Here is a 25,620-nt window from a genome sequence, read left to right as displayed (position 1 = left end):
TGAAGTTAGTCGATCGGGATAGCTTTGAGTTCAGTATTGTAATCCCTTTTCCAAAAACTTACGATATGGTTTGACTGAATAAGCAGTCTCGCTGGGTTACACGTCCTAAAGATCCTTCGAAAAGAGCACGTTTAAGCCTTTGAAGACAATACTGGCGCAGAAAAAAGTGGACCGGGCACTTATCTATTCTATGTACCGTCGTTTATTTTTTTTCACTTGTGTCGTATCACACGCTCGTTATTAGATAGATAGATAGATAAATGTATTTGATTGCTACAGCGAATAACGTCGTTTTTCCCATTAACATCCGTTGCATAAATATTATAGTGATTTATTTCGACGATGACGTACGTTTCGTTCCGAAAACAAGACATGAAGATCTCTTTACATGGCTCCTTTATTCCGGGCCAGTGGAACTGGAATATCAACACGAAAAACAAACATCAGCATGATCCAGAAATGAAGCAAGCTGGAAAAGCAATCCTCAATGGCAATCAAATAACCCTTTTGAACATAAACAGCCCAAGTCCAGATGTGGGAATTTCGGATGATTAACTCCAATCGACAAAAAGCCCTGGTTTCAATAGATTTTACTGAATAACAACCATGCTGGTTACCGCATTGCCTAGAGAGAAAAAAGCCGAATACTTTACTTGCTAAATGGCAATGGTAGTCACTACGTAGACGTGCACACCACTAGGAAGCGGACAAATACATTAGACTTTCGTTAAACCCCAGTCGAGCGGTCGACCCGAAACAAAGTCTAGATGCTTGGTTACCGCACCGAAAAAGCGGAAAGAGCAGAAAATGGGTCGGCCGAAGATCTCGCTCGAAGCCGGTCGATGCTGCCAGGGCTAGAGCCGATGCTATCAACATACCAATAGAGCGACCGAAACATCGACACAAACATACATTCACACGCATCACCGATGCAAGGAGTTTCGCCTTCAATTCGTGGCTGCTGTGTGATACAAAAAAGTAGACAAGGAAATGTGGATAGGCAGATGAAGGCAGAGAACGGCACCGCTGTGAGTAAGTCGCAGTGAGTTAGCCGTAAGCAGGATCCTTGTTGAATTATGATTCTTTTTTCGGCTTTTTCCTATAGCTTGACCAACCTCATAAAAACGTTTGACCAGATGTCTCCCATTATTGAACTGCTTGCGGATTATTTAACTAGGATCTGTCATGCTAACTATAGCTTAGCTGTGACAACCCTGCATCGGCCCTGCCGCAAAGGGCGCAAAGTGATTGCTAACTTAGCTATGGGCCGTATAGAATCATTATCAGAATGATCTACCGACTATGCAAGTCTCTTCGAAAGTTTTTACCTGACCTCTTCAAACCGTTCTAACTAGACGAAAAAAAAAGTAACCACCCAACAGGCTGCTGCTGGCAAAGAAGTTCTTTCATGGTCTAGTTTTAGAGTCCAATGTAGAATAAATAAGATCTTTATAAAAGCCTCTACTTCATCTGCTCAAATCGCCTTGAGTAAAAAAATGAAAGGGAATCAGTCAACTGGCAGCTGCTAATTTTGATTGTCTAGTTTCAGAGTCTGGAAGACTTCCAATGTAGAATATAATCATGAGTGTCGAAGTGGCACATGAAACTAGGAAACAGAGTTGCGATGTCGGGTCCTCAGGTCACTTTGCTAGGACATCTTTGCTTCATTCTGCATGTACGTGTTTTTTAATTTTCCGTTACAAATGGCGGCCCTATCTTAAGACAGTCTCGTTTGCTTACATTGTATTGATTGCTGTCATTGCAACGATGTTCGAGATAATTCACTTCTCGTTTTCTCTTCGTCAACATCTTAAAAAACGGTATCCTACAACATCAGTTTTGGGTCTTCCGCTTCAGAAAGAAATGCAATAAACGGAGCCGATTACTCGAGTCACGTCTAAGACGGGAGTGGAAACTGCAAGCTTGTTCCGATTCTCCAATGTTAACGCACTGTTTTGCCGTCCGGAAAATAATTAAGAGGCTTTAAATCATTGAAAATGCAATTCGAGCTTGGCCTTTGTTAATCAAACTCAGCTTCGAATGGTCACTCCCAGTGCGAAGTTCCAGGCATTGATAGTCTATTTAGGTACCAAACAATCACTTGCGCCTCCAAGCTACAGGTTGGTACTAAGATTGAGTGGTATTCGACCTTGCGAGAGACAAAAAGGACATAACATATATCAAAATAGAATAGCAAAGGTCGAAAGTAAATACCATTAAAAAAATTTTCATGGGCGGCCTAAACACCTCAAAGGATTTCAGGCTGAAGGACTTTAGGCACTAAAGGATGAATATGCCGCTTAAATTCAATAGAAACTTGCTAATCTGTTAAGTATGACTTAACGGACAGTTTTGAGCCCTGCGAGAAGGTAAACAATGCAGGAAAATGTACAGGAAACATCAACTCAATGAACAAGCATAATACCGCATCGTAGTTGCCCTTGCAAATTGTTGAATGAACTATCTTCAGCTACATGAGAAGGATCATCCGAACCATAAGACCTCTGCTAGTCACAGACATGCGAGACATTAATGTAAAGGAAGTTCTTCTGCGTGTCTGGCGGAACATGAAGAAAGTACTCTATTATCAGCTTCTAAGTTCTAGAGAAATGATTATTGAACATCGATGTTAATGTCAACTTGGTAAATAAAGCAAAAGGTCCTCTTTCCAGACAGCCTTCTAAGGATCCAAGAAAAACCACTGCGCGCTTACCCGGTTTACTCTCCAGATTTGGCTCCTGCAAGCGATCGTCAAAATCCGTTTTGTTGAAAATATTTCTTAGAGGCTGAGAGCATCAGAAAACTGACCTCTGACTATTTCGACTTAAAAAACGGTATCCTACAAAATATCAACTGCGAAATACTTAAAACAAAAAGTCTTAAGGAGAGTCTACAGAATATCATATAAAATTTACTTTTTTTGTTTCCAAAATCAATGTCGTCATTTAAATGGAGAGTGGTGGCAAAGTAAATCAGATCATTACTGATGTTTGTTCTTTGATCCCCTCATTCCTGGAAGCTCTTCTCAATACAGATCATCCTTTTTATTTTACATAGATGACAGAACCTATGAGAGATTGATCTAGAAAGTATGAGATCTTAATAATCTGACACTCTGCTTACAAGATACCAAGGTACGACATATTACGAGACAGTACATTGGAAGCGCCAGCCGATGACTGAATGAATATTTTGATACATTATTAAGAAAAACTTGTGCTCCATAAACAAACTATTCATAAATGGGTAGAAGGATAGTTATTTTACTTAAAGTGGATCAACATCAGAAAGTATCTATGTACTTAGATGTAGAAGAAAATTATAATTCTTGTAGAAAAATTGGCCCCGTTTCTTTGAGCTCAGTCTTCGACATTGATCCTGTTATGCACTGTGGGTTCCGTAAGATATTAAACAGGGTACATTGCGCGCCAATGCTCTCTGAAGGAACTTCGATGGTAAATGCTTTGTTTTTAAATAGTAGCTCAAGCCTTCGATCTGACCCACCTCAGGAGGCAATTTATAATTTTACACTGCTTTGTTGATTTGCGTTTGGTGATAAACGTTTAATATACAAGCACCGTATTTATATTCATTCAAATCTACATATCAAAAAAGGCAAGTGAGGTGACCAAATGAAGCAAAACACAACAAATAATTCATGTTCGCTGATATTTCACAAGCATATCACTGGTATAACCGTTTAAATCCAGTTATATCCCAGATCGTCACGTTTGTAGCGTCTCAGCTTCTCATTTCAGTCATATTATAAGCGGTATCGCGGTATCGCGGTATTCGGTATAACCGGATGTGTGTTTTAGATTTCCATGTACGATTATAGCAACGTTGTTCAGTAAATATCCTATCAGCTGAAACAAAATCGCTTTTTACGTATATTACAAAAATTCATCTTGCCGTCACCCAGATCGACAGCCTTTAGGTCCCATTCGTCATTGAGTCCGACGCATACGTGATGACACATAAGAATAGTAGAAAAAGTACATCAGGTGTACTCAATTGAATTATTACTACTGAATTCGTACAAAATTGGTTAACTAAATGTTCGCACCAAAGGAGCAATTTTCAAATAAGTAGACTGAAAAACGGACAAAAAGGATATATAGGCACACACGGTATACAAAGATGCATACATACATTTACCACAAAGCCAATCGGTCATTTTTGTCCATCAATTGCCAGCAATGATTTACTAAAATAACACGAGCAACACTGCAGTTAGACCCGAATAAGCAATACATCAGCTGACTATATCCGATACGCTCATACTTACTGGGAAAGAACGTTCAGCTCGTATAGCCCTTTGAGGTGCCGACCGATAAGCGTCAAGCTGCGGCGAGCATACACATGCCACGGGTAACCTAGTGGCCCAGAGAGAAATGCGACAGACTGGCAGATGCCGACTGCGGGGAACGGCCACCAAGACGATAGAAAGTGGAAAAACTAACCAACGTTACTAGAATCATTCCTGATTCTCGATTGGTTTGTTAGTCTGATACAATGGATACACACAGTGTGATACAAAAAAAATACACCGTTTGACGGGTCATATCTTTCTTACCTGAATTATTATTCACAATATAATTAGTTTGAAATAATGGACATTAGCGAAGAATCAACAAAGAGAATTCATTCTGAAATGCTATAATATGACAATATAGCAGAAGTATAAGACGGACTTCAGGCAGATCTACTCACGCTACCTGCAGTTAATTAGATAGAAGATAAGTCTGGAACGAACGGAACTGTGTAGGTTGTCATAATTGACGTTTCGGAATACTACTGAAGTAATATTACTAGAATGTTAAAATGAAATACTCGAAAAATCACAAATTATGGACCGCCAAGAGCATATAAACAACAAAATCTATAAATGTCATAGCATTGTAACAACAACGTGAGCATTTGTGGGCGGCAAAAAATCGTCACGGCGCTCTTATATATATCTTGTTTGCGTGAAGGTCTTCGTTTCTTATTGAATATTTATGTAGACAACGAAAGTGTTTGTCGAATATACCTTTATTTTTGAAACTCAGCTGAATACTTCTTACAAAATGCTATATTCGAAACTTCTGAAACAGCCAAAAGCTCAATTTTTCAACGACTACACAAAACTTACAATAAAAAATTTGACTTTCCTCTTTACGATATAAATATCGTTTTTATCACTGAAGTTTTTATCGTTACGCGCGGCCATGACCTTCACTGTATGAAGATATGAAGTCGTATATTTTTCAGCTTTACTGGACAAGAAAAATGGTTGTGATAGTATAATCACGCCTGGCAAATTGCCAGAGGATAACGGGAAAATTTATCACCAAATCCCTCTAAGGTCATGATTTAAGTGTATTTGTGCGTATACAGGACTATTTAATGAAGCCAAATTAACGGCGGATAAAACTGCTGGTTTTCTAGGTTATGATAAATTTTCTATACTTGAAGAAATATTTAAATAAAGGAAATTTGCAAACGCAAATCACATCAGCATATGAACAAACACATTGTTTTATTCTGAATAAGTACAAGCGAAAAAGAAATGCACATGACAAAGCAACTAGTAATTTGTCTGCATTTTTTTAGCGGACATCGGTGTACGAATATATATAGCATATAGTAAACGTACATTTTGGCTGTTTAGTGGCACTTACGTGGAATATGTTATGCGGTACACAGATATTTAAGTCAATGTTTTTTTATCACCAATTTAATGTTTCTAGAGACTAGGAACTTTAGCGTAGCATACATTTAATTTTTTAAGTCTCTACAGTTAATTTTTCTTGCTCTGAGAACCATTATATGTATACTGGTAGGGGGCGTGGCAGAAGCATACTTGAAAAACAATGCGTATGCAGTAATTTGATTTTGCCGGTTCACGGTGCCCGCTACCTCTAAAAAATGACTACGTAAGGTTATACTTATTCAACTAAACACCAAAATGGAAATGCTTTCACAGTGCCACTTACCGGAGATCGCGCCATCCTGTAACCCAGACGATCCAGAGGAATCTCCATCCGCCTGTAGCCGCGTAATATATGAATATTAGAAGAAAAAGTTGATTGAGTGAAAACTCTGCCGCAATGGCCCCCGCCAGTAGCCCACACGCACCTGCTACTTTGAGCCACATCCTTAACACCCGCACACTATTGGCGTTGCCCCTCCAGCCGTTGCCGAATTTCCAGGGCACGTGAAGGGCCCGCGCACGAATCCCTGTAGAAACCAGCCTCGTTCCCAACTGATTTTAACCTCGGGCTCAATGAATCGAACCGCCTTCGCACCTCGAGGAGAAGTCGTCTTCCTGCTGTTATTGTTGTTCTCTACAGCTAAAGCTGCAAAGCCCCGACACACGCACGACACAATAAGCTATTTCACCAATTATTCCGCTGTACGAGATTCACAGCTGCCGAAATGAAGGGCACCACCTGCAGATGAATTAGCACAAGATCCTTTGTTACCGAAAGTTTATTTAAACTTTTTTTTTAACTTTTTTCAACACATACACAATATTAGTTATTCACAAATCGTTGCACATGGACGAATTAACACTTGGGATCCACCTCCACTGATGATGCAAACCTTAGATGATAATTTTTTGCTATGTTTGTCGCCACAAGGCGAGACTGACAGAGAGAGACGGCTTCGCTTACTTGTTTTCTGCTGAAACTTTTCTTCATTACCCCCTAAGTTTTAGGCGCTACAAGTCAGGGGAGGCGCGCTTAGAGATTCCAAGACTCAGACTAAAGCTGCGTGCTGTCGCGAAAGAGCACAAAACCCACACAGAGTCCTAGACACAGAAACAAATAGAAAGATAAAAACAAAGATAGAGACACTCACGGGGCTCTCTGGAGTAATGATTGTATCCGGTGTCGTTGACCTTGTTGTTGTTGACTTTTTAGCTCGTGTTTTTTTGTTGGTTGTTTGTTATTGAGTATCGACAGTCGTCGTACTTGCACGATGCAAGGAGCGCTGTATACTGAAAGGTCCTTACCAATCGACCGTCGACTTCGGCGAACTATTGGACTCTTTAGAAGGGCAAGGAGGTGTGAACCAGGCGTCGGTGGGTAAGGTACCACAAACACACGGGTGGCAGAGATTAGGAGCAGAAGTGGTAAGGAAGGAAGGCCGCCGTCGTCAGCGACGAAGGAAAAGATTGCTACCGCAGTCGTAGTAACGGTCCATGGGGCAGGCACAGGGGCAAAGCTGCAGTAGTAACTGCAGCGATATTAGTAGTACCTTGGAAGTGGCAGCCCTGATAGTAACGGGGCAAGGGCAGTGGGGTGACCAACGTTCTTTAGGCTTTTATCGACGCTGCCGTTTTCGTGTGGATACTAATGTTGTTGCTGTTGCGGAAATGTGTAATGTTCTGCCCGGTTTGCTTCTTAATTTGACAGCTGTTAGTGCGTTGCAAACAGCCACTGCCAGAGTTCGCAAGTTCAAGATAGCGCGCACAGAGCTTTTTTACAACATATCGCACAACCGACGATGACTAAAAACGATCACACTCTACACATAGGAGAGGACGTATTTGTTCGCAGATTCTCACATATACCTGTTACGCTTACGCAGCTACACACACATAGAAGCCATACTTTTAAACACACAGTTTCTGTCGTCGTCGTTGTCGACAAATATAACCGATGTGCCGATGAATCTAGCGACGTGGGTGGTTGGTGCAGAAGCAGGCAAGCTTAGTTCAGTTCAAGGCGCACTGCGAACCTCAAAAACCTGCACACGAGTGCGGTGGCAGTCAGCCACGTGAAGGACAGTTCCTGACGTCAGCTGAATAGTAAGCTAGTTAGAGCGCGGCGAAGTGGGAGACAATGTTGTTGTAGCAGTGACAATAACAGTGGTTGTAGCTGCAGTTGCAGAAGCGAGTATTGCGAGGCTGTTTCAGCAGAAGCCACGTCTCCCAAAATCGCCGTACGCTTTTCAGCCGTGCACACGGACACACACAGACAAATTCAGCAGACACCGAAGCTTCTACAGCCACGCCACACTTCGGGCTCTGGTCGTTACTGTTGCCTTGCTTTCTTTTCTTTCGTAATTTTCTTTGCAAGGTCCTGTCACCAGCTACGAGATGTCGCTTGCAAAGAGAATCCTCTAATGGGAGAAGTGTACAATGGGGTCGGCGCGGCTCATGACCAGTTCACTATGCTATAATTATTATCATGGTGGCTGGACGTTGCCGTCGCCGTTGCTTGCCACCTTCCTACGTTAGCCAACTGTAGTGAAGCCAGCAGCCGAAAGCGGAGAGGAGGAAAGGAAGAAAGATGAATATACTAACGAAGGTGAGGCGACGTAACTGGCTGCTTAAGTGTGTGCGGACGTTGAGAGGCGGAACTAACCAGCGGCGATAGAAGCAACGCCAACAGCACCAGCAGACAGGCGCGAGTCAGATCCATCCACGCGAATTCACACAGGAACGTATTGGTGTGCTTCTTTTTTTGGCCACAGACTACAGCGTGTTATGGTAATACGCTAGCGATGCTGAACCGGGATCTGCTACTGTGATGTGCTCTGCGTTTTTGCTTCTAAATCGAGAATCCAGCACAGTTACTTGTAGATCGGCTGCAGACGATCCACTGAGCCCCAGCAGAAAACCCTGCAGATGTGGCGAAACCTGCTGGTGCCCCAGCTACTCAACAAGCGATAGCTGTGGCGGTTGTGACCAGTCGCTGAAACGCATCAAGGGGGAACGAAGCCACTTTTTGAGCCGTTTAGCCCCTGAGACTTCAGTCGGTGTGGCGAGAGCGCAATGGACGGACAAACGGGTGGCAGGCAAAGACGGGCCGCGTTTTTCTTCAGTCCTGTTTTCTTGAAATTACTTGTTGAATGCAGGAGCAGCGATCACTGAATAAACAGGAAAGAAGGACACCGAGCTATCGCGCAATTAGCAGGATCACTTCGCTGCATGAAAAGCACATACACACTTACGCTGTTCAGCTTACTTTATACGACCACACTTACAATAGACTGAGCAAACTACAGGCTAACTTTAATTATTAATACGCCAGGCCAAGAGGGTGATAGCAGTTAGTTTAAATAGTTAACAGCTTCAAGTGAAAGAATGGTCAGCTTCGATACGGTTCTATATGACAGTCAGTTGCTTCATCAAATACCAAACAGAAGCAATATATTAGGGAATGTAAACGTAAATTCTATTGTCATGGTGGTAAAATCTTACCGTTGCTGGTAGCTATAGTTGACGTTGCTAGTATCAGCTACCAGAGATGATTCTACTAAACAGCGCAATGGTTTAACGATTGCCCAAAAGGTAATTATACAAGTTAAGCGCCAACAAAGCCGTTACGCTTAGTATGTAGACACCCGGCGCGTCAGAGAGAAGTGGCCACATAGCAGCTGGCCAAAATCAAATCAGACTCCACAACGATGATTTGCATGTGCGTGAATGTATTCTCAAAAAGATGCCACCTGCGGCATCAGCCATAGGAAAGGTAGCTTCCTGGTGTATAGTATTTTTTCCACTTAGAAGGTCATTCCGTTATTCGGCCATGCGATCGGTTGATCACCGACCGCTCTCTCTGTTGCGTTCTCTCTCTATTTGATCCGTGCCCCGATGGAACGAGGTTTGTATTTTGGTCGACAGCTCGGCAGCCCACTCAGTGTTGACACGGGAAGCAGACGTTTTTTGCCCGCTCGTTATAGCCTTCTCTAGAACGATCCGGGAATAGCGCAAGCACGCTCCGTGGCGCCATCTAGCAGGGCCTCACCGTATTGTCGTGCAAGCAGCAGAATATTAGAAATATACAGAGTACATACGACTCCTTTATTATTACACGACTGTTAATAACATAACAAATCAGGTCAAATAGGTGACGCCTTGGAGCAAAATGGATATTACTAGAGCGTTGGTGCTAGCTGACGGTGACGTTAATCAGTCGCTGTTATATCTGCCACACACCTTTCGTGATTTATGTAATCTAATAACGGTTTACTAATCTCGTCCACTGGCTACCAAAAGATGAAATTCACTTTTTTTTTGTTAATAAATACATTTCATAAGGTCATTATATTGAAACTGAGAGTGAGGGCTGTGGTTTTTAAATTAATAATTTAATTGAGAATTTGCTTATTTTAATTTAAATTAAGCACAACAAAAATGCTATAAACAGTAGCTGGACCTAAAAACAAAATTGTCATCCGCAAGATAGCCATATTCACTTACATCTGTATTATTAGTCTTTAACATCAATTTCAATATGTCTGGCATCGGGGTTGGAAATGGCTGTGAAGAAAATACCCCCGATCACTGTTACCATTGACAGTGACAAAAAGTGATGTTGATGCCAAAATTCAAGCGATACAGGAATAATAAAAAGAACCGGTCTTCGGTATACAGTTTAGTCGCAGTTTTAGTCGTATTACTGACATCAGATGGAGATAATCATGGGAAATGAATGATTTAGATTTTTCAACCTTCAGATAAACATAACGAACTTGAGAAGTAACGGACCGCCATTAATACGATCAATATGATTTAAATTAAATTCTACACAATTTGAAATTTCTAGTGAAAATTTAAACTTTGTGGATATTCGGACGTACGTAATCGCTGCGCAATGACTGATAATGCCCATCAAATCATTTTTCCATGCTTGTTCAAGTTCGCCGTAGACATATATATATGAGGTATCCATGCTTTTAAGGTAATTACAAAAACGTGATGCTGAAAAGCTCACAAATAATGAATAGCCTAACCAACCGGAGCCAGTTAAGGGCTTAAATCGCTCTTAGCATGATTTAATTGCACCACGATGCAGCGCAGCTCAGTCTTCACTAAAAGTTACAATCATGAAACTTCCGAGCTGACAAATATCGTACCGTTGTTGCTAGACTGAAACAGGCTTCCACAATGTTTTCCACGAACCTTACAGTACGCATATATTATATATAAGAGAGCAGAGCCTGTTATAATTCGCTCCGTTCTAGGCAATAGCAGTTCGATGTAATGGCTAGACCTACACAAGGCTCGAAGCATTTATTTTCACTAGAAAAACTCGATTATACTGACGATTCGATTGACCATTCGATTAATTTCCATTTCTTATTTAGCACTCATTTACTTATTTTCAATGTCTTTTAATAATGCCGACGTATTTGTAAAACCATTGTACCTGAAGCTAACGTTATACATTTATATTGATGGGATGTACGCAGGGAAACTGACGTGTGAGGCCGTTGAACAATCTGTGGAGCAACTTGCCGGATAAGTTAGTTAATAATAATAGAGAATGACCTTTTAACTAATATATCGTACTCCCTTGAGAAATAAAAGAATAAACTACTTGCATTTGCATTGATAAAGGCGCATAAAAAAAGTAATAAGCTTCCTTTCATATTTGACTGTATTGAGGATTCTTTTCATTGTACTCCCGTCTACCTCATTCAAACCCTTGTCTATAATTTGTAAAGGAAAATTGCCGGTTCAACATAATTCTAAGAGCTGCGCAGTTCTGTGAAAATAAAGTTTATCCGTTTTACACTTACTCTAGGAGTGCCAAATAATAAACTCGCCTATGTACTTGTATCCACTATCACGTTTCGTTTTGGGCAAAAAAAAAATTGTGACAGTTCCTAAGGTTCTTACAAAGCCATGCAGTGAAAGAACTATCTACGAGAACAGCCCTGTATCCCTACAGGGAATCATGTAACGTATTGGCTTCAGCTGAAAATTAGAACTAATCTAAAGTTTCATTGCCGTTTTTGGTTTGGAACAAATTAAGTTATAGGGGACAAATTTTTCTGTTACTGCGAAGCGTCGAGACTTTGATGAGCTACAACATTTAATGAAATATAACGATTCAGTGCTTGTAATGCTTAATTAAGTGCTGCGGGTAACATATATATACGTATATGTTACCCGCAGACCTAAAATGTCATGCTCCCTATTTATGTTTAGACTAGCTGTGTGAAGCGGATATGGTGATGAACTGCAAAGTTGATTTCTAATAATGATCTACGTTTATGTTTCATTCGAACATAAATGATTTTCTATGGTTTCAGGAAATCTGTTGTCGAAGCTCTAGATTAAACCGTGATTATATCGACTAAACGCAAACTCCGAGACAAAATACCATCCTGTTGCACATATAATTTAAATTCATTAAAGTAGATACAAACACCGCCGCTCAAGTTTTATTGGCTGGGCGGTGATTCACTATTTTTTTTACTCATTGCTATGTTTACTGTTCCTTTGCTACGCTTCGATCGCCAGAGAAGGTTTTTCTCACATTACTTATTATACCTTTGCATAAAAGAGGGCTTTATGTTTAAGATAAATTGAAGTCGTTCTCTGCTAACATGACACAAACAAGTTCTCATTTGTATGACCAAAAATAAATCAACATTTTTTTTAGTTGAGTAGTTTTTTTTATATATATAAATATAGTCATTTAGATTTCTAGGTCATGGTGAATTCAATGTTCAGGCTATCTTTTGAGTATTCAGGACAAACTATATTATTTTATTATTTCAGACGACCTAGTCTAGATATTCGGCCTGCGACTATCTAGTATTGTGGGTACAAAGGCCAAGTCCGTTTCACATGTTTAGATAAGGTTCTAACTCTACTTTCACTAAACAGTACGAGCAGCGTCAAGCCACTGTTGTCTTCTGCTGCAGTGTGATTGTTGCTTCATGAAAAGGGTGCATTAGGCAAAGTGCGAAAGCAAGGTCAACACTTAGAAGTTTATACGTAAGAGCATATAATACTTAATAACGTTTAATAAGTTTCCATTGTGTGCTGCTCTCTGAAAGAATTTAAGAATACGATCTATGAAAAGCGTTTGCCAACCCTCGAGAGTACATTTCAAGTGGGCTTATCTATACATGAGGTTGCTAAATATTTGTCTTTTGCATGTGCTAAAAGTGTCATACCTGTCTGTCGTGATTATCCAATATAATCAATATAAGCCACGAGGATTGCAGCCTTGATTTAGGAACAAAACCGCACATTAGTCGTTTTCGAGATACTTCCTTCTTAATCTGTAAATAACATTTCAATAACTCTGCTATGTAGCTGTATATTCAATAAAGCGTTGCTTAAATGTTCCATGTTAAGCTGCCGGCAAGCCGAAACGTTTAAACACGCAGAAGGGTCAAAACTGCGAAAAAGTATAGGAGGCGCAGAACGTTTTAAAAAGTCATTGGAGTCTATCTGAACGAGCCAATGAATAATTGATATTTTTCTTTCGGCAAGGGCCATTAAGTTCTGCATAAAAAATCTATTTGAGATCCTTTGATAAACGTTGAAACCATTCAAAACTCTCAAAGATCTTTAATAAAGATCTTCCGGTCGCTTCCATGGAAATGTTATTCAGATTTTGAATGTGAAATTATGTGTGATCACCATATGAAAACTGGCACTAACACGACCCGTCAACATAGAGGGCAAAAAGGAAGTTCCTGATATTGGTGAGGGTTTGTCTAGCACTGAAAGCTTGTTTAAGAATTAATCTTCGCTCAAACTACGAAAAAACAAGGCAGAGTTGGCCATGGCAAGTTTTTGGTTCGATTCGGGAAAGAACAGGCTTTTCTCTCCTGCGAAGAGTAACGTATGGACATATGCCTGTTACAACAGACAACCTACCAAGGTTTTGTCCAATTTGAGCAGCCCATGTTGTATACTAGCTAACCCATAGAGATAGCCAAAACGACCCAGGTTTGAGACGATAGGATTTTATAAATACTATAATTTCAGATTATCTTGGCATTTTTTTAGCGTTTAGATTTATAGCACCAGTACCTTTTGATATCCAACGGTGTATGCTTCTAGTATTATTGTGAGTTTAATTGAAAACACCTTGGGTCTTGATAGACATTTGTCCAAGATGTTTACTCGCACTGTCGATGACAAATGCTACACGATTAATGTAACTGAATCAAGAAAAAACAAATTTATATACAGCCTAAAATAATTCGTGATCAATCCTTAATTGTCTAGTCTGTCAGGTTATAAGGTCGAATACCTGTATTACTTTTCCAACAACTTTTACGTGCTTAAAATTTTATCTCAGCTGAAGCTTGCGCATGCTGTCCACAGTTCGGTAGTAAGCTGTAAGATGTCTAGGACCTAAATAGGGAGTTCAAGTAAATACTTCCGTGGAAAAAGATAAAACAGAGTGACTTGAGAGCCGATAATAGACGTGCTCCCAGACATAGCTTGCAGATTTGCGTGACCTGGTTGTCACTTTCAGTAATAGTCGATTTTAAATCCGAAATGTGAGTGTTTCAAACGGTTTGACTTTGAAATAAACTGTACTTTAAAATAAATAATATAAGAAAAACCTTCTAGCCCTAGTTTATTAATAATGCTTTAATTATGTTTTCCTTTTTTCGCCCTGAAGTTTTCTCCGCTTCTTCAGAGAACAAAGCATGTTGCCTGGAACAATTTACTGACTTGACTGGACCTTAAGAAAGCATATTATTGCAATGGAGTATTTTGTATTATACAGCATAGCTATTGTGTGCAGCGCTAAAGAAAAATGGTACATGGTTTTTTTTTTAGACACTCGAAATATTGCCAATAAACTGACAGTTTGTTTTCAGATGAAACAACGATCATAGAAACTATTCGAGGAAAATTATACAATCATATAACATAGCTGCTAATAAAACTGTTCCATATTTTAACCAAGCAACGGACAAACAATGGTCTTTACCTTGCTACCGTTTTTACAATATCAAATGTTAAGTCGTTTTGGTTCACTCAGTCCAATCGGGGATGTTAGACAGCCGCCATAGCTGTAAACTAGGCAAACTGGCAAACCATAAGCAAAATTGACCCTCTTAGTTTTATGTAATGCCTCAGTAGCAATAACAATAATAGCAAGCTGATAAAAGCCATATAGGTAGGATTGAAAAATCCTGCTGCAGCTAACCGGCAAATCTTTTAATCTATGACATATGTAGTGATGACCCTGACGTTATAAACAACAACAACGCCAATGACAACTGCACTAACTTATAAAAGTGGTATAAAACAAATCTACAGTTATGTCATGTTAACTATTGTGTGCCTAAATGTTGCACTGTCGTTATGCTGCGAGTAGCGATAGTGATGCGACTTACGTATTCTTCAACGTAATATTATAGGGCACTGGCGCTCAAAAAGTAGCATGCAAGTAAGGCGATGGAACAATTCACCCTGCCCTGCCATTCATGTCACGGCCATAGTCATTGTGTTCCGATAAACACTGAGTGAAAGAAAATATTAACGCTTACGACAGAACTACAGTCTCAAGAAATAAAACCAGCAGACGCTAACACATACACAGTGGTGCTTGCACATTAAAGTATCGGTAACCAGCGTGTGTTGGCTGGCTAAGAACAACGATGGTTTAAAAGGTTCATGTATGAAGCAAAAAGTTCTAATGCGATATTGAGTAGGCAAGCGAAGCGTGCTGTAAAATCGGTAGAATCGACTTGTTTTGGTGGTCGCAATGGTGATAATGACAGCATTCTGAATTTCATTTTCTACACGTCTCTTAGTTTCTAAAGTTTAAATGTGTTATTCTCCGCGAACCACAGAAATCCGTTTCAGGCAGCCTTTCTGAAGCTATTATGCTATGCTAACTTCTTGGCTGGTACGGGTGGCTGCTTACAATTTCGTAATGCCGCATATATATACACGTTATAGTCTAGAATATAAAGATGTAGTTCTTGGACTCCGATTACCAGTCTTATTTCTGTAAATATTTCATCATCAGTATTTCTACAGAATGTTAGGTGGTATTGGTATTACTAACATTTATTGAATTGTTCCTGACTAAAACTGCAAAAAAAAAGGTACGTTTACTCTGTCACTGCAAATCATAGTATCAATATAATCATGATACCAAAATTAACCTCTTCCGCCAGATTTGTAAAACGCACTTAGTAGTTAAAATAAGATTTTAAGAAGTAAGGCCTCAGGTAAACCTTCGTTGCTTCCTGCTAATAGATATTTAGATCATACGATGTGTTTCGAAATAAAAAGAAAAATAAAAGCCAGCAAGTTTTACCTCGAAGAATGTTAAACATTGCTCTAGGTATTAAATTGCTTCTGAAATTTTAATTCTTAAAAGCATTTTTAACACAGTTCTCTTAAAACACTCTTTTCATTTGCAAAAGAAGTAATTATCTAATATTGTATTAACAAAGCAGAAGGAATGCGTAAATAAACAGGAAATTATTTTCAGAAGCGTCGAACTTTCATGGATCTTGACAGCGTTGTGTCGCTTTAAGAATATTTATTTAGTAATCGTATTTAATATTTTGTATTTGGCAATGTCACATATGACACAGACCAATGTAGTATAATTACCAATGAAGCCATCGCTTAATTCTAGAGAAAGTAAAATTTATGAAACTATATGAAGTCCACTGTTTAGTTTATCTTATGCTACTTAGAATCGCAGTGGCGGTTACTTTTCTAGCTTTCATATTTCTAAAACTTAAAAATAACGTCCACTGAATTGGGCCCGCTTATATATTTGTCTTTCTATTGTTATTTGTAATGTTATGAAAATTGTATCAAAGGTGACAGCTTTATATCTTATCTATAAGAAACTACTCTTCAAATTATTTCCTCTAACAATATACAAAGTTTGTTATGGACTCACTTAATTACTTACTTTACTAATTTAATAACTTAAATACTAAAGCAAGCAATAAGTTACGACATATATTAGTGCACACGGAACGTCCTTTTTACAATTCTGTCTTGGACTCTGAAGTTAGAAATAAGAGAGGAACAGCAACTTTTTTATTACAGCTTGCTTACACGTGTGCAACCCATAGACGTGGCTAAAGCTTCATACAGCCAAATAAACCTAGCCATAATCTATACAGAAAAACCCTGCACATCGGGTCATACACGAGAAAATCGAGATTCACTATGTCCTCAATGTCACTATAAAATGCCATGTTTCTATGGGATATCACATTTAAATCTTAGTATTATAGAAAGCTACTTCAGCAGAGTCTGGTTACATTACGTTGTACAGAGTGCTATCGGGGCCTATTGGGGACGTCAGACTAGCACCCCCATCCTATTAGTCACGCAATTACCGCAGTTGTGGTTGATTGCCTTCTGGATGCGCCCAGGTCTTTGCAAGACAGAATTTCTGCATAAACCTCAAGATAATCGCTGTACATTTTATCGCTCTCTTTAGCCTGCAGCGAAGAAGTACAGTAAATATTGCATACATCGTTATGTAATCTCAGTTTCTTCTTTCGGATTGGTTTCTATCCACAATTCACATTACTCATTAATGGCACAAAAGTGGATAATATAGCTCAACGAATGCTCTGTTCCTCATTTCCAGATGTTTTGCCTAACATCCGCAAGCATGCCAACAATATGATTTGAATGTATATGTCGATAACATTTGATATTATCCATTACGGCTTAAAAATAGATTAAGGTTAAGTTAAGATAAGGATGTAATTGCTTAGGATTTCATTTACTACCATGATCCTTTAAACAAAAGACCAAATATCCGGAATAAAGCACTAGGAATAAAGTTTGCCATTAGGAGGAAAATCATTAAAAAGACTCGAAGAAATTATACAGCATTTATTTTAATGACTTGATAAAAGATACCTACTATAAAGTTCTAGCACGTGGTTTCTATGAAAAATGAATATGATTTAGCTTTTCAGTTGTTCCTTATGTACTTGAAGTTGGCTCCCGGCTTTGCTACAAGGGGCCTCATGTTTAAACAATTTCAGTTGATTATCCGCTCCACCGCTTACCATGTATTCAGGTATGCTCCAGTCGCAGCAGAGGATCTAAAATATATACAATGAGTGTTTTTAGCAATGCTCGTACGTTATGAAGTGTATACACTTGGCCAAGTCTTTTGCACTCGTCTATAATGCAATGTGCGATAACAATGTGAATGAAGAGATATAAGTGAGAAACAGTACAAATTAACTTTTTGGGCGATGCAGGCGTATTATTACATACCGTTTGACGTTCTCTTATTATCTCTCTTTAGCTAAAACGATCATCACAAGCTTGGTCTATCGAATTTGCTACTCATCAAAAAAAAAAAGATGAAGTTGCTTGTCATTAATGAAACTGTGTAGATCATCGAGCATTTCGAACGATTTCATTCGACTTACCCTGTCTTCATGACCCTGCATATCATACAGAGGCGTCTTCGTCGAGCGGGTATCCCAGAGCTTTACAAGAGTATCATATGAAGATGATATGAATTGCGTGGCTTGTGCTGGACTCCAGCAAACGGCAGTAACCCAACCGCTATGAGATGTGAAGTTTGCCTTTACCACGGAACCTAAAGAAAAGCAAAATAGTTTTGTGCCTTAAAAACTACATACGTATATCGGCGATTAGCACTGTTTAATAACGGTTAGTCTCCGTCGAGCATCGAAAAGCCAAGGAAGCTTTCATGGAACATTAGATTTTAAAATATAGTACTTTCTAAGCGCGAATAAACGGGACATTTTTTAATATATGGCGAAAACGAAGCGATGTCACAGATGTCATACGCAAACTTTGCCTTGTTGAATTTCTCATGGAGGGAACTTAGTCTAAATAAAAGCGTTCCGACGTCATTCGTCTATAAGTAGGATTGAAGAATTTTTTGGTGGGACGAAAGGCATCATCGATAGATGTGTTTATTTATTTTACTTATTTAGTGCAATATTCATTTAATCTGATCTGGCTTCACCTTCGGGATCTAAGCCATGTACCTGCCCGCCTCAAAGCCAAGCTATTCATTTTTTTTCAGCCCCCCGTAATAGCGACAACGCGCGAATCGATGTCGAACTCCGTTAAACGCTCATTAAATCACCTACATGATAATTCAACGAATCAAAATCTGGAGCGAAAGTGAGAAATAATGCTTCGCGAACAAGTCAACTATTCAGTCCTGCACTAACTTGCTTATATCAGCAGGTCCACCACTGAAACGTGAATGATTTATTACATAGTTTGACACAGCCTCCACCCACAGTCTCACCACAAGCCTGAAGAACGTGAAACTAAATTTTTCTTCTTCGGTAATGCCTTCTGTAAAAAGATATGGCGGCATGATTTCTTCATCTTACTCAAAATAGCGATGGTTCTTACAGATGATTTTTACACTCATGGAAAATATTTTTCATCGGCGAGATATTGAAGGCGATCTGAGCAACGCCATTTCAACAGAGTTTTACGAAAACCCAAGAACAAAGTTTTAGCATAGGTGTTTCAAAGAGATTTTGCCTGATTTTATAATATAAAACTCCTACTCGACCTTAGTCGAGCAATCGTAGTCCCTATCACGTGATGCTTAGCCCTCTAGAAATACAGCAAAATATTACGCGCCATCGAAAATGCACCTTTTTGTGTAGTTCTCCGGTCCTTAGAATGGCTGGTCATGAACCTTCCATTATGTTATATAGAAATTTTTCACCATTTTTATAGCTATCGCACAGCCAGCTATTATCCAATAAATATCATTTTTGGCTAGTCATAAGAGTTTTTGGTGGAGGTTCATCCAGATTAAATATCGTCGCAGTTAGTTCGCTCATTGTAACGACAGTTCATAGCATTATAACCATATTCGTAAGCGCAAACCTACCTTGTTTGGAGCGTGGATCCCATAATCGAATATGTCGGTCTGCATGCGCTGTCACAATCGATTGGTTAAGTGGTGAATAGCAGAGATCAAGGAAGGCCTTCGATCCAAGCAGGTTGTTGCTAAATCCCCCAATTTCGATATCCCATACCTTGAGCGTGCAATCCATTGAGCACGTCAACATTTCCGATGAGTTCATAAACTTCACAGCTAAACGTACAAAATGAACAACCAGTACGATACGGTTTTACTTTATATTCAGCTTACGTAAATAAATAATCCTTTTTCCGTCACGAATATTATTTTATCCCAACATTGCGAAAACTAAAAATGGTAACCAAAGTAGAAGCTTGTAAATGCCTAACCACGTCATTTTTTAATTACTACTATAGCTATTATTATACTGAAAACAAGTACAGACAATTATAAACTTCGTATTTTAAATTCGTTTCGTTCAAGGTTTGATGTAATATTAGCTATAGACCTATACGCTGCCTGGGGAAACCCTTGTACCTTGCTTTCAAAATAAGTTCAAATAGTCTACGTTATAAAGATTCTTAAACTAAACCTGTGACGGCCTCCGTATGACTGGCGAGCGACACAAGAGGAGTTCTTGTGAAGCGTCGTACAGTAGGATGATCCACTTCGAAGCGACTCCTTTTCACATCTCCTTCGGTGGCTTCTTCTTTCTTAACGTCTAATTGTGTCTCCTCTGTTGAGGTCGACCACAATTTCACAACGTTGTCGAAGCCTGATGTGGCAAATCTACGATCATTTAAAAAAAGGCAGAGCCTGATACAGTTATACATGTCAAGGAATAGTATGTCACAATAAATGTCCAAAAGGACCTGTTAAAGAGGAGTATGTATATTGCAATGATTAATAAGAACTCCTTTTATGAATCTACGTTTAAAGATATGTTCAAATCATATGTTTAATATTATTGTAGTATGGATACAACGTAAAGCCCTAGCCCTTATTGTAATCTTTTATTCTCTTTTTGTGTATCGCAATGCTGACGCGCGTTACAAATAACGTTCAAAGAAAAAGATCTAACGCGATGAATTCATTTAGAAATCCTCAATTAAAAGGCCAGTATCTAAAATTGACAATATTTATTAATACGCACCTATTGCTGGGTACATCCACATCAACGCAATCGACACTTCTTTCATGACCTTTACATGTGACCATTGCATTGATACTATTACGCTCAACATTCCAGCTCCAAAGTACCGCCGTCTCATCGTGGGAGGTTGAAATAAAACGGGCATTTTTCCCATCGTATTCAACCCAACGAACGCTTTTCACGGGTGATTCATGGCCTATACATTAAATAATCATAACAGCCTTAGAAAATTAGCGAATCACCAAAAAATATGTTTTCATTATATATAAATATATAATATTGCACCTTTAGATGAAAGGGCGTCGATATTATATTCATATTATTGTTATTATTTTAGATTTGCAACAACCGGCATTGTTAGAAGAAAAATATGCCAATGCTTACGCAGAGAGCAATAAGCGCATAAAACAGTAAAGGGCGTATTTAAAATGGAAATTCCTTGTCAGCACCAACATAATTATTTTGAGCTGCATGTACAAATGCTTAACGAAGTATTATTATTTCATAAGAATAATAAAACGAGAAAGGACTAAGCTCTAGACGACTTTGTTTCTCACATTCACAGATTCACAGTAACATATACCTGCCAAGGTGGTAAGCTTTTTCCCTGCGGTGGTCCAGATAGTGACGGAACAATCATAACTACCGGTGAGGATGAGATCCCGAGACCCTATACGAGCACAATGTACAGCCGATACCCAATCATCGTGTGTCAAGCTGTCTAGCACCTCCGGAATTGGGCACTTCACTGAGTACTCAATCTAAAGTATACAGATACAGATGGTAACAGATGGTGTGTACAGGGATACGGATACCGAACAGACATGCAAAAGGGGAATTTGTTGTCGGAGAATAGCATAAAAACAGGAGTTCATCGCAGCTGGCATTGATATGACAATTCACCGCATGAACAATTCTTAATGTCTATACATATTTATATATTATGTGGGTCTAAAAATGGTTTGTGTAAATGCATTGTTTTGATCTAATCTTCTTTAGGGTTGATAGTTATGAGTCGTATAATTTTTTTTAAGAGCCAGATTTTTCTCTCATAAGAGTAAACTGGGTAAATGTAATCCGTCGAGATTTATCTCAAAAGGTCACACAAATTAATTAGGTTTTATATCTTTATAGAGCAGATAAATCTAAACTTATCTTGTTTGTGCCAAATGTTTCTGAAAATTTTTATCTAAAGTGGTTTAGTTTTTGTAGTTCTACAAAACGCGATTTTTTTTGCCATTAAATAACTTCAATTGGCAGTGGGAAAACGAGTAGGTGTGCATCTAATCTGGAATTTAAGCGGAGTCTCCTGTTTTTATCAACAATGCAAGTCAATAAATTCGCTTAGAGAGACTGGAGGCTCATACTGGAAATTTTTAAATCAATACCAGTTAGATTTCGAAGTAGTCGGAGCCGCACACTGAAGCAGCGAATAAACGGCGATGGAATTGTGGAGTAAAGGGAAAATAGAATGAGTCAATTGCAGCAGAAGGGTGATGGATGTAGTGCAGCAGGGTCGCAAACGTAGCTTCGTATATTTACCTACCTAGGCTGTCGTTTAGATTAAGCTGGATGTAACACAAGCTGAATCAGTCAACAATAGTAGTGGTGAACACGAAAACAGTAAACGCATTCTAATGCTCGGGCTCTTTAGTAGAGTTATATTTATTTTACGTCAGGCTGCGCTTGACAGCAACAAATCAGAGAACATAGCTAAAGTAAGGGCAAACTACGCTTAAGCAAAGCTCGCAAATTATTTTACTATTAGGATAAGAATGGCACACTAAATGCACAATACGCCGTATCTTTCTTAGGTTTTGTTTGTATGTCTTACCTCAATTTCATTTTCGACAATGAGCCCATGTTCTTCTAGATGCTCCTCTACAGAACCTAAAAGGATGTTATCCTGAATGAAAAATTCAAACTCAACTACGTCATCATTTTCACGATGAAGCAACTTATTGATAATCGCGGAAAGGTGTTCCGAATTGAAGCGTCTCTCGAGAGCGATAGCAATCAACGGAACGGCGTAGTCTGGATCCCTGGTGACAAATTTACCCTGCACTGACGCTTCGGCGCCCTCCCCCGACATTTTTTAATTTTATAACGAAATGACGACCGATGAAACTGTGATGGCGTAACGATGATATAGATGTTCTTAGATTTCTAACACGACGTTAAAATGGGTCTTTCTTTCAGTGGCCTGCAAACTTACCATAAGAAGTTGGCATAATTAGCTATTTTTCACCGCAAAAAATAAACATTGTAGTAAGTAAAAGTTTCCGTACTCCATACATTGTGAAAATATGATTTTGTCTTCACTAATTGAAATGGTTATATTTTGAAATAAGCACTTATTAATTAAATTTATCTTGGTTTCAAAAATGGAACATGGCTTACGATTTTAACCTGTAAGCTTTTAATTGATTTTTCAGCCATGAAATATGTTTCAGGACCATAGGACGGGGTTCCATGGTACTTGAACAACATTCTCGATCTGTTAAACTAGTATTTTCCAACGAGAACCACATAAAACACGACTGCAATAGATGCTCGTAAATGTTGCACGTGTGCCCGTTTTATAGTAAAGCATTTTATACTGGTTTATTAAACGCGGACAGTCAGCTTGAAAATTAGTTTCATTACTATCATAGAAAATGAGACTTTTTCAGTGGTACGTTGATTACAATATGAAGGCAACACAGCGTGTTCCTGTCCAGCGTGTTCCAAATACTACATGAACTGTTAATAAAGTATAAACGATATTAAATAAAACTATCACTAAAACTCAATGCCAAGTATATAGTAACAATGCTTGTGCTCACTTCGGTATATTGCAGAGTCCAATGTTTTTACACGAACACCACACGACGTTAGCCACTCCGGTTAATATATCCAGCGGCAATGGCGGAGATTTCGAACCGCATGTGGCCGCTACCCGTGAGCTTATTTGTCAATAATGTTGTGGATGATTTTTGCTTGCTTTACCGCAACCAGTGCGAACGACACATACAAGAGGAGAAAAATGGACCTCTTATGGGTACTACCCGACAAATAATCTTAGTCACCATATTAATACCGTTGTTTTTGTTCTTATCCTAAGAGGCCTGACAATTACTAAATGTTAGCTTCAAGCATTTAATTAATTCGGCAAAGAGCTCAGTTCATCGGTATGTGTTTTGCTTCATCGAGTATATGTATAACATATTCAATTCAGTAGAATACGCACTTTATTAATGATATTTGTAAAGTAAAAGTAGGTTAGTTTCCTGCAGCCGTCCCTAAAACACCTAGTAGTTGCAATTTAAATATATAAATACATTTAAGCAAGTTACTTATCTATTATTACTTTCAATTATCATAATTAGTTATCTGAAACCCGGCCCGATTTGTGGGGCAAATTTTGTCCGAGCGTTGAGTTTTCTCCTGGTTATTGTAAATGCGGCTTTAGAGATCATCAATTGCCACTGAATCATACCGGTGGCAGTTAGCAACCGTTTCTGTGAATCATCAGTTCATTGTGATACTCATGGCATTGTTTATTAATAGGCTGATGAGCAAGCAATTAGGCCGGTTACACTTATGGCGTGGCCCTATTTTTCCTTTAACAATTTTCTTACCATTATAAGGTATAGAGTTGGCTCTGCATGTTGCGTATATAATGGGCCTGGAAGAAACATACTCCCGCCGACGGATATCCTTAGCTCACTGAATTCCTAATAGCCTACCTACAATGTAATAAATAAGGCTTGACTGGTCGCCAACTCTGAGTACCATGAGGAATAGTGGTTACAACTTATATATGTCTGACACCTTGTACTCTCAACGAGATGACTGACGCTGTATCTGGCGCAAAAATTAATACTACTAATGCTACTAATACCAACTAATACTACTAATGGAAACAATAGGTTCACTGCGATTATCGCCGCATCTATTTATCGATAAATACAACGATTGCATGACAGCCTAAGTGACGATATGCTATATTAGACAACCTCAGTAGGTTTCACATTAAGCAAGATGACGATAATGATTTTACCTAGTATACATTTCATATACTATACAACACGATGATTATGAAAATTTTTATCAGTTATAGCTTTACTGCTGATTTTTGCAATGTGTGAAAAAAGGGCTTCTTTTTTGATTACGCTATAGCCTTATTCTAGTACCTTTATAATGGTCCCAGAATACGGAATAGCGTTTTAAATACTATGGCAACTGCGACAGCATGTTTAGACCCTTTAAAAAATTTTATTATCAATTATACCGGTACATCCTGAAGACGAAAAACGAAGGCATAGTGAGGCTTTAATAAGGAAACTTCCTTCAACTAACATTTTCGTTCTCCGATCTGCCTGACATCTTAAGTGACCTTAAGTGACCCAGGCCAACAACACTAAAACACCATCATGGCCAAAAATATATTCATAAGGCCCAACAATGCGTGCGAGCCCAGCACTTACCTGCCTTGTGTCTGACGGCTAAAAATGTGAATATTTGGTCAAATCCAAATTAAGCTAGGAGTTACTCCAAATAAGGATTATGGAGCACGAGGTCGTTCTCAGCATTTAAGCTCTTGAATGATCACGTGGAGTTCAAATCACCGAAAGTTAATGCTATAGCTCCTAAGAAATAAGTTGCGATTACCGCGCTTCTAACACGTTCTACACTACCCTTCAATTTAAGGATACAAGGCTCCTTGGAAGCCCGTCAACTGCTCCTCGAATTAGAAACTAAACCTTATTTCTCGTTTGAAATTATCAGAGAATGTCTTACACTTTTCATAAGCAGTAGAACCGTTGGAGTCTGTTCGCTAGGTGATTTTAGGACCTTTTCATTACTTATCGGCATACAGAAAAACCTAGCTTAAAAGAGTCAGAACCA

General features: G+C 38.9%; 3 protein-coding genes across 19 annotated transcripts in view; 1 reads left to right on the top strand and 2 right to left on the bottom strand.

Moving 5' to 3' along the window:
- LOC111242844 (long-chain fatty acid transport protein 1-like) overlaps positions 1-9,639 on the bottom strand; it is a 65,426-nt gene extending 55,787 nt beyond the window's left edge. Inside the window, exons 1-3 of one of the 8 annotated variants that reach the window (XM_022787726.2) lie at positions 6,847-9,639; positions 6,121-6,434; positions 5,979-6,030 (exon numbers count right to left, since the gene is read on the bottom strand). In XM_022787726.2, the coding sequence (XP_022643461.1) occupies positions 5,979-6,026 (48 nt within the window). In that variant the 5' untranslated portion in view covers positions 6,027-6,030; positions 6,121-6,434; positions 6,847-9,639. The other 7 variants (XM_022787723.2, XM_022787720.2, XM_022787721.2 and 4 more) reach the window with 7 other exon arrangements.
- LOC111242848 (uncharacterized) overlaps positions 1-25,620 on the top strand; it is a 164,911-nt gene that overhangs the window by 106,385 nt on the left and 32,906 nt on the right. The window lies entirely within an intron of this gene.
- Positions 17,576-23,713, bottom strand: LOC111242846 (ribosome biogenesis protein WDR12 homolog). Of its 2 annotated transcripts, none has more exons than XM_022787728.2 (8): positions 23,556-23,713; positions 22,565-22,940; positions 21,314-21,491; positions 20,731-20,926; positions 20,170-20,366; positions 19,605-19,811; positions 18,142-18,314; positions 17,576-17,805 (listed from the first exon to the last, which is right to left on the bottom strand). In XM_022787728.2, the coding sequence occupies exons 2-8, from the start codon at positions 22,820-22,822 to the stop codon at positions 17,665-17,667; spliced, it is 1,350 nt and encodes a 449-aa protein (XP_022643463.1). In that variant the 5' UTR covers positions 22,823-22,940; positions 23,556-23,713; the 3' UTR covers positions 17,576-17,664. The 2 variants fall into 2 exon arrangements, with proteins under 2 accessions (XP_022643463.1, XP_022643464.1); XM_022787729.2 differs by having other exon boundaries at positions 22,565-22,933; positions 23,556-23,712.

This window comes from Varroa destructor, unplaced genomic scaffold, assembly GCF_002443255.2.
Source record: "Varroa destructor unplaced genomic scaffold, Vdes_3.0 BEIS01000001.1, whole genome shotgun sequence".
NCBI lineage: Eukaryota > Metazoa > Arthropoda > Arachnida > Mesostigmata > Varroidae > Varroa > Varroa destructor.
The sequence above is the reverse complement of the archived record's forward strand: the minus strand, read 5'-3'. Positions and strand labels throughout refer to the sequence as shown.